Source organism: Podarcis erhardii (assembly GCF_964252035.2).
Source record: "Podarcis erhardii genome assembly, chromosome: 3".
NCBI lineage: Eukaryota > Metazoa > Chordata > Lepidosauria > Squamata > Lacertidae > Podarcis > Podarcis erhardii.
Genome location: NC_138507.1, coordinates 61,581,875 through 61,593,971, shown reverse-complemented (window position 1 = coordinate 61,593,971; position 12,097 = coordinate 61,581,875). Strand labels below are relative to the sequence as shown.

The 12,097-nt window shown below is 40.6% G+C and overlaps 1 protein-coding gene across 4 annotated transcripts in view; it reads right to left on the bottom strand.

Annotated features, from left to right (window-relative positions):
• Positions 1-12,097, bottom strand: part of PDE7B (phosphodiesterase 7B) — a 170,719-nt gene that overhangs the window by 56,397 nt on the left and 102,225 nt on the right. Inside the window, exons 1-2 of one of the 4 annotated variants that reach the window (XM_081855341.1) lie at positions 10,730-10,776; positions 9,893-10,041 (exon numbers count right to left, since the gene is read on the bottom strand). The exons of 2 other annotated variants lie outside the window; for them this stretch is intronic. In XM_081855341.1, the coding sequence (XP_081711467.1) occupies positions 9,893-10,041; positions 10,730-10,761 (181 nt within the window). In that variant the 5' untranslated portion in view covers positions 10,762-10,776. Of the gene's footprint in view, positions 1-9,892; positions 10,784-12,097 lie in introns of those variants that run through there. One more of the 4 variants, XM_081855340.1, reaches the window with a different exon arrangement.

The window sequence follows — 12,097 nt, the reverse complement described above, 5'->3', positions numbered from 1 at the left end:
TAAAAGGCATCTTTGGTGAACTTCTCTGGTTAAGGAAGGAAAATGGAAAACATATTAGCTAAGACTCCTTCTAATATGCTGCCCACAAGTGTCATCAGAATGTTCCTTCCTCTCTGGTTTAGAGAACTGCCCAGTTGCGTGTCGAGGTCCCCAGGGCCACCCCAATAACTCACACATCACACAGAATTTTTGTTTAAGATTTTTGGCATAATTTTGGCCACAACTTTATTGAAATACAAATTTGTAAGTGGTTGCTTAGGCATTGGTTGCGACTATCTGCCCCCACCATGGGGGACAGACTGACATTCCGCACGATGCGAAAGTCAGAATAGGGGAATACACTTGGGGGTTACGTGGAGCAGGGAACCTGCCCTCACCCCAAATGCAACCAGGAGCTCATTGCTATGGCCCGAGCCCCCTTGACAGAGTGGACAAGCAATACTTAGCCCTCAATTCCTTTAACGGAATCCCTTGCAGCAGCAGCATTAGAAGAGGCAGGCAGTCAACCTACCAAGGGCAGGCACTCAACCACTTCCCCTCAACCAACCAAACCATAAACCAATGCCTAACCGCAACCTTACAAGTTGTGACGATTTGCTACGCAGTAGGCAAAAACCAAATGGCCCCAGCCAATCAGCCAGATGGACAAAATTCCTACCAGGCCCCTGCCCCAAGAGCAGACGACCCCATGACAGGCATAGCAAGGTCAAAGCGAACAACCCTAATTCTAGGGAGGGGGGGACGGGCAATCCGATGCACGGTCGAAAAGAGGAAGCCCTAGCCTCGTGCAAGGAGTTTTAGCATTTCTGGCTGCCAATCAACAAATGGCAACATTAACTTCTTCCCAACAACAAGGGAAGCCCCAATCGCATCAGTGGCCAATGAACAATTAGCCTGCCCCCAACTTTGGAGTGTCCTGGCGGCCCCCACCGCAACACGTGCTCTCCATGAAGGAGAACACGCTTTACTGAATTATGAAGTACTGTTGTTGTTTAGTCGTGTCCGACTCTTCGTGACCCCATGGACCAGAGCACACCAGGCACTCCTGTCTTCCACTGCAGTATGAAGTACTACATAGCATCAAACTATATAAAATTACCTTTATTTTTCTAATAGTATTTGTAGGCATTCCCAACTGGTTTAAATAATAATAATAATAATAATAATAATAATAATAATAATAATAAATTTTATTTATATCCCGCCCTCCCCAGCCGAAGCCGGGCTCAGGGCGGCTAACAATAATCAAATAATCAAATGATCAAATAATCAAATAATCACACATTCAAAATATTCATTATAAAAATTAAAATCAAATTAGTGGCAACCGATTAAGCAATATTCTGTGCAGGTTGCCAGAGGAGGGAGTCAGGCTGCGCCCTGACCAAAGGCCTGGTGGAACAACTCTGTCTTGCAGGCCCTGCGGAAAGATGTCAGGTCCCGCAGGGCCCTAGTCTCTTGTGACAGAGCGTTCCACCAGATTGGAGCCGCAGCCGAGAAGGCCCTGGCTCTAGTTGAGGCCAGCCTAACCTCTCTGAGGCCTGGGACCTTGAGGATGTTATTATTTGCAGACCGTAGGTTTCTCTGTGGGGCATACCAGGAGAGGTGGTCCCGTAGGTACGAGGGTCCTAGGCCGTATAGGGCTTTAAAGGTTAAAACCAGCACCTTAAACCTGATCCTGTACTCCACCGGGAGCCAGTGCAGCTGGTATAGTACTGAGTGAATGTGATCTCGCAGCGAAGACCCCATAAGGAGTCTCGCTGCGGCATTCTGCACCCACTGGAGTTTCTGGGTCAGTCTCAAGGGCAGCCCCACGTAGAGCGAGTTACAATAATCCAGTCTGGAGGTGACCGTCGCATGGATCACGGTGGCTAGGTCAGGGCGAGAGAGATAAGGGGCCAACTGCTTAGCTTGGCGGAGATGAAAAAATGCCGCCTTTGTTATAGCTGTAATCTGTGCCTCCATAGAGAGGGAGGTATCGAAGATTACACCCAAACTCTTAACGGACGGTGCTGGCACTAATTGCATCCCCGCAAGAGATGGGAGTTGCCCCCTCAATCCCATATCGTCCCAGCCCAGCCAGAGGACCTCTGTCTTCGAAGGATTTAACTTCAACCGGCTCCCACGTAACCATCCAGCCACAGCTTCCAGGCATCTCGCCAGTGTGTCCGGGGCCGAGTCAGGATGGCCATCCATCAACAGATAGAGTTGGGTGTCATCAGCATACTGATGGCAGCCCAGCCCAAAACTCCGGACAAGCTGGGCGAGGGGGCGCATAAAGATGTAATAATAATAATAATAATAATAGTTGTTGTTACTGTTGTTTTTTTTATTTTATTAATCACCTTCTACCCAAGTATCTCAAGGTGATATGCAAACAACAACACACACATACACACACTTATTTACCCCCAAAACAATACAAAATAGACACCCATGGCAGAGACCCATTCATCCAGCTGGGAAAGCCTGTCACAACAAGTTGTTTTTGGAAAAAGAAGAGTGTGGGAGCCTATTGTCTGTATTGGATCAGAATGTGGTTGATGTTCTACTGCAAGACTTGAAGGCTAATCTAGCCGGCATTTAGACTGATAATTTTAAAGATAAATGTTCAATAAATAAAATATTTGGCATGCTCTTGGATTACTCAGTTCAGTCAGCACTTGGGCAGTATACTTTAGCTGTCCAATTGTGACTGGTTTCTGTTAGACAGGCAGAGACAAACACAATATTTTAATGATTCACAAAGTTTGAGTTATGGGTGGAATCTGCATTTTTTAATCTTAGATTTCTACCACTTGATTTTTTATGACTAATACTGTTCATGATGTTGTACATAAACAGTGTGCTTTTTCATATGTGCATGTGAGGCCATCTAAATATAGAGTATGCATCCCCCCCCCCAATGCTACAGTAATTTGACCTTGCCCAAACCATAAAGTTTCTCAGTCCTCCACTGCAAAGCCAGACCTATGCACATTTCTGGGTACACAGTGCCTACAGTACAGAAATATTAGTGAAAGGCTTGTGAGGTCTGTGTGGCCAACTTGGTCAAGAAGCACGAACATTTAATTAGCAATGAGTGTTTTGCACTTTTGTTATCCAACTTGCAGCATATAATTACAAAACTCTGTTAAGTAAGCTTTTACCCTACTTTGTCATGCAGACAGCATGTGCCTAAAAATAATGCACCCATTGGTCAGAAAAATAAAGACATTCATTATACCATTAAATCAAAGACAGAATTTAGGTAAGCATAGAAACTGAATTTTAGTTGTGAGTATATTCAGTACTCAATGATAAATCTGAACTTAATAGCATTTTCCAGCTGTAGATGCAAGGCAATCTAATTAAACCAGATTCTGATAACACATTTTTGTCCCTATATGACAATATCAAGAAAACAAATAATCAGGTGAAAAAAAATAATCAGGCTGTCAATCAGGATCATAATTACTATATAGACAGTACTTGTTATTGTACTAAAATTTAATACGCACAACCCAATTAGATGGCTATCACTCAAGTATGTGGACATTGGAAACAATGGAAATAAAATCAGCTCTGTCAGATGGGCATATCTTCATAGCCATCAGTTAGACAATATTCTCCAGGCCCTGCTGGAGTACCTATGAAAAACTGGCAAGTAACCTCTTGATAGTGACTCCCATGAAGCAAAAGCAAATAGTGCAGACAAGCAAATGAGTGTTTTGGTAGCTACTCCAAAGCTTTGAGCCTCCTCTATTCTAGTGGTTCATGAAAACATAGGGTGAGGTATTTTAGAAGCTGCCCTCATGGCAGCAGTTCCATGGAAGATGTGTGTGTGCAATATACAGAAACAACCTTTTACATCATTTCACCAAACCACATGGTGGCACGGTGTGGAGACATGCAATGGAGAGGCACTGCTGGGTTGCTTCCAGGTAAGACAGGATAAGATGTGAATTAGCTTTTCAATCATTTTCTGATAGTGTTGCAAGATCCTCGACTCCAGCCAAGCATAGAGGCTAGGGATGGGGAGGCAACAGGTTTTTGTTTTTTTTAAAGAACTTCTATTAAGTGTGTGTGTGTGTGTGTGTGTGAGAATATGCAATAAAGAGGGTGTTTGTTTGTTTGGTTGGTTGGTTGGTTTAGAAAAATACAGGCATCCTAAAGTTTGACTGATGTTTATTCCAACCAGCTTAACCAATGAACTTCTTTGTTTTAATTTCCTAAACAATTTTACTCAGTCATCTGATAGAAAGCCACAGTTCTTTGTGTTCACGTATTTGTTGGGAAACATTTGTGTACTGGAGTTGTTAAAAGATCTACAGGAAAAGGGAGAGGCTATTGAGATGTTTCACTTCCTGAAGGCGTCTGAGAAGTAAGTACACACTTATACACCCTCATTATACATAAAAGCATTTGAAGTGACTGCGTGTCCCTCCTGTTGTGGATGCAGAGATCTGCCAAGCATTTTAATATGAAGGAAGGAAACAGAGGGAGATGTATGGTTTTCATGAAGGCAGAGAATTCACACTGACAGTTGCTGCACAGTAGAATAAGCCTACCATATTTAACTAAACAATGAGTAATTCCTGTTGTGTTTAAAAATATAGAACAAAATCCTGCTCCGTTATATTGGGTCCAGCCCAGTGAAATTCTGCTTTAAACAACCAGTGAAGAGTTCATCCATGTTGTATTTTGTAATGTGAGGTAGTTTTCTTTGATGTGCCAGAGAACTGTTCTTATGCTCTTAGTTTGTGATTCCACACCCTAATAAGTGACGTACATGAAGTGTTAGCTGACAGCAGGGCTAGGTTTACCTCCTGTGGATATCCTGTCATGCAACTGTTTTGGAAGCCCATAGCCCTCTTTCTTCCCCTTTCCATTCTGGAGAAACAGTGAGGAGTAATGCTGGTCATGATGCTTATACTCCATCAGAGGAATAATGATCACAGCCCTCCATTTTACAGTTCCTCGTTTCAGAATCAAACATAATGTTCCATAGTGCCTCAGTCACAGCTAGAAAAAGTTGTTTCCATGGTACTGAGAAACAGCTCTGCATATTGCATTTCTTAGCATGCTGCATGCTTTTACGCAACCAACCAAAATGTATTACTGCGTAACTCTAAATAGCCCACGGTGGGTTTGATCACTCTAGTGTGAAACTGGATTGTGTGTGTGTACCAAATGAATGCTTCAAGTACTAATCAACATATCCTAAAATGGTTGTATATCTATATCCTGAGATGCCATAAAATACTTGTGCTTAGAGGCGGATATAGAAATAGTGAGAGAAAAAGTCCCTGTAGTAGCACAGTACAAACAAGTGTGTTGTGGTGGTGCTAGTACCTGACTCCAGTCTAGCTGGGAGAGTAAAGGCAACCATTGGCATAGTTTCATCTGTACAGATATTTATTCCAGCAATTGGGTGCTGCTCCAAGATGACATGGATCTAAAGCATATTGTTTGGAAGAAACTGCCAACAATTTTAGTGTAACTTTCAGGCATGTAACTGTGCATATGTAAACCCCCTAAATCCAAGTCATTATGGGCAGGAGTCATCGAAACCACTTCTAATGCTTGCACAACAGGGCTTTCCCTCCCTCTCTTCCTCCTGAATGCCCAAAATTGGCTTGGGAGGTTGTCAGTTGAACTCCCAGAACAGCATGCAAGGGGAGGAGAAAGGTCATGATGCCATCCAGCAAACTGTAATGCTTACAGAGATGAAACGTTCAGAGGGGTGTGATGTTGAATTACACCCTGTGGCTTTAAATGGGTTTTGAGAAATCTGTATACCACCCTATACCCATAGATCTCAGGGCAGTTCACAACATAAAATATGACTGTACACACTTTGGATTTAAAATAATGTAACTGGATAGATGCTGATCTTCTCTAATCTTGGTCTCAACACCTTGAAACACCTTTCTTTAGTTATTCCCCTTCACCCTGGGATTTTATGCCTGCAAATGTCAGAAGATTGGCCACAATAACCTGTTGCGTTAAAATGACCTTGCCTTTTTGCAGATACAGATGTCACTGGCAAAGTGGTTGGCAAGAGAAAAGACAGAGCATGGTATAGTGAGGAAAGGCAGGTTGGTGAGGAAAGATGTGTTGAGAGAATGAGAACAGCAGATAATTGTTTAATGCTTTTCTTAAATAAGAAAACACCTCAAAAACAATCAATGTCTACACAGGTCTGGATATTTCTCAGCCTGCCCAACAGTAATAATGAAGATGAAGGCAGTTCATAAACTATACCAATTAATCATTGAATAATTTGTTGAAGGGATTTGATGGTTCTTGAGATATACCAGTTAAATGTTGGAAATGTGTCTGCTATGATGCTAGTTTTCTAGATTCACAGACTAGGCATGGTGAATGCAATCTTTTCCCAGTAAGTGACTGAAACAAAGATGGTATTTGGTCATTAACCAGAGGTACTTGGTTGCCCTTGGAAACTCCTGATTAATGTCACATTTTAGAAATCTTTTCCCACTGGTCCCCTTTCTGACATTTACTGAAACATATGTACACTATATACACATTTGTGTTTCCACAGAATACACTAACTGCACTTTTTATATACACAGATACACATTCCTGGCAGACATACGAGAACCATTAGGAGCCCTGGAGACAACCATGTTCTACTGAATTCACAGGGGGAGCTTTTCTCTAGCTTATAGCAAGTAGATGGCAATATTGTTTTTTCTGTCTTAGTAGCTTTTCCAGTATTTTCCAGCCTCCCTTGCCCACAACATGTGGTCGGTCAGCATTACCTCATGCCCCTCTGGCCATGGTCCATTCCTCTGAATATTGAACTGCTAATTGCCCCACAAAACTTCAAAATCCCTTTCAATTTGCCCTATTCCCTTTCCAGCCAAAATGCTTTAGAAATCATGCATAGCCTGGGCTCTTTCCTTTACCCAAAATAACCTCTTTGGAAAGACTTCTAATTTAGTGTCCTTTTAATATAAGTTGTTCCCGGCCTGCAAAATAAAGTATGTAGTGCTTTTTCTCTGGAGGCCGACATGATTTCCTCCTTTTACCATCCCTGCTTTATTAAAAAATATAAAAGCCCAATATTTAATCCCCCCGTGTTGATTACTAATGCTGAAACGCAGCTGCTTGGCTACAGCCACCTAGCCAATCATTCCCTCCACAGTCACCACAATATCATGTGGACCAGAAGTTATACTGCCAAAAGCAATACATATACTCCCTAACTCAGCCTGTACCCTTCAAAGATACACTTTGTCTTTATGATTCAATCAGAAGTGTAGAAAAGTGTTCATGTTGACCTCAATCCTCTTTGAATGATAGCCTGTGGGTTCCTACCATGGGGTTTCTGTGTGCTCCTGGTAGACCTTCACCACATACAGTCCTAATCTTCCTTTCTGGATGCAAAAGTATTGCGTGACCAGTATGGCATCTGTATGCTATAACATGATGTTGGCTGCTTGCTTATTGCAGCCCTTTTCTGGACACTTTGTACTTGCTGCTTGTACAGTAAGCATGCGAAAGAAAGAAAGAAAGAAAGAGAAGAAGCTCCTCTGGATTTCCACAAACTTTCCAAAACTTGTATTAGTTTAGGGAAGTTGTTTTTTTTTTTAAAATGACTGCTGTTTTAATGTATTTTTAATCTCCTCTTGGAAGCTGCCCAGAATGGCTGGGGAAACCCAGCCAGATGGGCGGGTATAAATAATATATATATATATATATATATATATATATATATATATATATATATATATAAATAATAAAAATCCAAGATGAGATAGTGGCCCCGATTTATAAAGATATGCATAGGGCTTTCTCTAGAAAGATGTACAGGACCACAATTCTTTTCTATGGCTTTAAAATTTGAACATTGACGAAGTTAGTACAGCAAGTAGAAAGTGAATAGAAGAATCACTGTTGTACTTTCCCCTTCCACCTGCCCATTTCCTACAGTGGTCTTTCCTATACTGCACTTTGAGATATTCGCATTGATGAATAGGTTTTTTTATTGCATTATCATAAGTGCAAGTTAGTACATCAAATGGTCAGTACAGAGTGTTTTTAAGTGCCAGATACCCACTGTGCAAGGAAACCTAATGTGCATAAAAGTTCAGGCAGATAATCCCTATTCTGTGAATATAGACCAATCTGCTCATTTTTCTTTCTCAGCCACACTTCAATATGTTTGCAATTTCTTTTTTAAAAAAGATCATCATGAAAATTAGGCAGCATATTAGTGCTAATTTCTCCTAGTATACACTTTTTATAAGCACTTTCCCCAATATAATGCATTTATGCATTTATTTTCACTACTATGTACATGTCTATGCACACTTTCCCCTAATAAACACCTTTTTTTGTTCAGAATTTTTTGTTGGAGTATTGTTTTCCAAAATTCAGAGAAGTGGGAATTTCAAAAGATAGCTATGTTTCGATTCCCATATTGTTTCAGGAAATGTGAATTAGGTATGTTCACATTAAGCTGTGAAATAAACTGAATTTGCCCCCCATTCCTCCCTTGTACATAAACATTAACAACTGAAAAGTTCAATCAAAACTCAGTCAAGTGTAATCAGCTTTGATACAAATAATCAAGACAAGAACTCTGCCCTATTTTGAAGACAGACACAGAACAAATGTCTGAAAATGACTGATTATAATAAAAGTATCTTCTTGATCTTACCAACATGTATGCTAAAAGAAATGGACCTATACTGACATTTTCATACTATCTGAAGATGCAGAGTAAATTAGGATCACAGTAATTGCCAGTATGAATATTTTGTCTAAATAACACAGATGTAATTTTTGTTGACTTATTTGAATCACCATTTATAAATATACTAAATGGCCTCCTAAAGTAACATTTTTAAAGACGTCAAATATCATCAATCAGATTTGGCTGAAAACATGCAACACATTTAAAATATTTGCAAGACTTTACTAGCTAGGCACTAAAGGTGGCATCTTCAAAAGTTCACAAACTACTTTCAAAAGAAGTATCTGAAGAAGTGTGCATGCACACGAAAGCTCGTAGCAATAGCAAACTTAGTTGGTCTCTAAGGTGCTACTGGAAGGAATTTTTTTATTTTGTTTCGACTACTTTCAAAAAGTAATTTTGATTCCACTTGAAAGTTCAGTTTCAACTTTTACCCCACTCTTAGGTTCAGGAGAGCAAAAACATTTATAAACAAAGTCATAAAGATAATTCGGGTAGAATTCAGGCAAAGTTAAGCACTTTAAACACCCCCTGATTTCACTGGAAAAAACACTTTAGCACATTCATAAATATTTGTACTGTGTTAAAATTAGTAGGTTTTGAAACTTTTGTTTATTTATTTTAAAAATTTTATTTCCCTCACTCATTCCCTTTTGAACTTGGGCTGGAGGAGCTAACAAGCTTTCAAAGCTGGCTTTCAAACCCACCAAGACTGCATCTATACGGTCCCCAAACTTAGGAAACATTTTTTTTTGCATATTCATTAATGTTGATACATGCAGAACTGTTAGGTTTTTTCATGGATGATTGCATTTAGGGAGTAAGTCTCCAGCATACTGCTCAAAATTATTTAAGTAAATTAACAAGTTAGCACTAAATCACAATCTTGTTGCTCCTAGATGACTATTCTGAACACATCTTCCCAGAAGCAAGTCCCAGTGAGTTCAATAGGGTCTATTCCCAGCTAAGTATAGAACTGCACCTTAAATACCTAAATAATAATAATAATAATAATACAATTTTTCTTAAGTGTATTCTCACATAATAAACTCATGTACTACATATACATAATTCATTGGTAAAAGCAACACATAATGTAAAATGCCATTTGTCAGCTTTGACTTTTCCAAGTCTATCAGAAACGTCCCTACGCAACAAAAGAACTGTATAACACTTTCAGTTTACCTGGCAAAATATTTGCACCATCGCTGCTGTCCAGAACGCTTCTCTGCTTTGTCCCCCGAAGCTCACTTTTTGATTTCCAAATGAGCTTTACCATTCTGAACATCTCAGGCAACTCCCAACCTAGGATCCCCTGCTGACGAAAGGGCAGGCTGCCCGTGGACAAGGGCATCAGATCTCCCTCAGTCCCCCACCGCCTACCCATGTCCGACACGTTGAAAAACCTATTCAGCAAAGGCATCCTCAAAACATAAGGCTGCAGCTACTGGAGAGGAAAACTCCTTTGGCTCCAGGAGAAAATATAAAAAACAAAACAAGCTGCACATCACTGACCCAGTGTACAGAGAAGGCTCCTCTTACGCTGGCAGCAGCCTTGTAACTCCTGAAGCTGAATTGGCCAAAACTCCCTGGAGAAATGTACCTTTCAAAGCTCCCCAGTCGGGAGTGTTCTGGAACTGTTCCTTCTCGGATACATGCAAATATTGTCCTCGTCCTTTCCCTCCTCCTCTCTCAAGTTTTGAGCTAACTGCACTTGATTAATCCCAGTTTACTGCTGGAACTATAAAGGAGAATACAACCGAGGAGATATTTCTTTTCTCTCACGCCCCCTCCCCGTTTTACCCTCTGAGAGCTCTGACTATAAGCCACATGCAAACAAAGGTACTGGCAAATACACCCATAGGGGAAAAAATTATTTACCAGTTCTGCAATAATTAGGCACTATAATGTGAACTGTGTCTGGCTTCAAACACAAGAACTTTGTCAAGCTATGTTCTGTACTGAGGGACGGAGACAGACAGAGAAAGCCTGAGTAGCCTAGCAAAGCCATCTGAAATTTACCTCACTCTGGCTGGACCTGCCCTTAGGGCCATTTCCCCTGTTCTGCTAATGACTACCTTCTGGTGTCGATATTAAGAAGGCTGTATTTGAATTTATCTGCAAAATAATCCAATTAGCGTAAGCTTCCCAACCCCCCCTTTCCTCTTCCCAGTTGTTTGGTTTTCAATCTCAGCAAATCCGAGGAGCAGACTATTAATCAAGGCACTTTGTAACCTCAGCCGCCCTTCAGATGGACAGGAAATAACACTGATTCACATTCCAGAATGAACTGTGAATGAGATGAATCAGGAAAGCAGTAAGATCCAGAGATGGCGTAATACCTAACAGAACAGCTCTGGGTTTGTTCTGAATTTGAAATTTTATTATTTAAAAAGAAAAGTAATTATTCAAAGAGCAGAAGATGGTCGTCTTGGTAGACTGTCAGGTGAAAAATCAAGCTGTTGAAATTATACTCATTTCCATCTAGAGCTGCCCCCCCCCCCCAAATCTTTAGCTCCCTCACTGTACAGTTTGCCCTGACTGAAGCACCAAGTTCATATGAGGACATCTGTTGGTGTGGGCTAATAGACTATACAAAGAATTCAATAGTTCCTCATTATTCACCTTTGAAGACAACACCAGAGATGTCCTTCTCACTGCTCTTCAGGCCCTTGTGCCATCCACAGAAACAGAGGGCCCTTCATTTCAAGTGTTTTCAACAAACAAGAGTGACTAATGTTTGTACTGATGTGCACTAGCAAGTATGTTTTGGTGTACAAAGTGCCTTCTAATTCCTAAATACTTCATTTCTGCTCTCTCTTTTTAAAATTTACTTGCTTCTTTAAGAATAGCAGCTGTTCTAAGCTACCGAAGCAGGAAAAAACAAAATAAATCACCAACAAATTTAACATTACATGCCAAGTCAGAAGGGATTTTTTTTTAATCTGCAACAGAGAACACAGAGAGCATGATATAGCAGGTTGAGATTTGCACGGGGGAGACCCAAGTTTAAATCAATGCTCGCTATGAAGTACATTGATTGACTTTAGGCAGCGAAGTATCTCTTGACTTCTGTTCCTTCATATGGTTGATTGTGAGAATAAAGTAGGACAAAGCCATGTATGCTACCCTGAGTTCCTTGGAGGAAGGGTGGGATGCAGATGTGTTGGTAGAGCTGCAATCCAGAACACTTACTAGGTTGTAAGCCCCACTGAAGCCCGTAGGACTTAGATCAAAGTAAACACATATGGGGTTGCAGTGTTTAAGTAGTTAATATGTTTGCATGATGGCTAAGGAGACAATTATTTGAACTTCTCCACAAGAAAAGTTAGACAAGACATGGAAGATGATTTTTAAGAACACTGAAATCAGTTTGAGAGAGGTATTGCC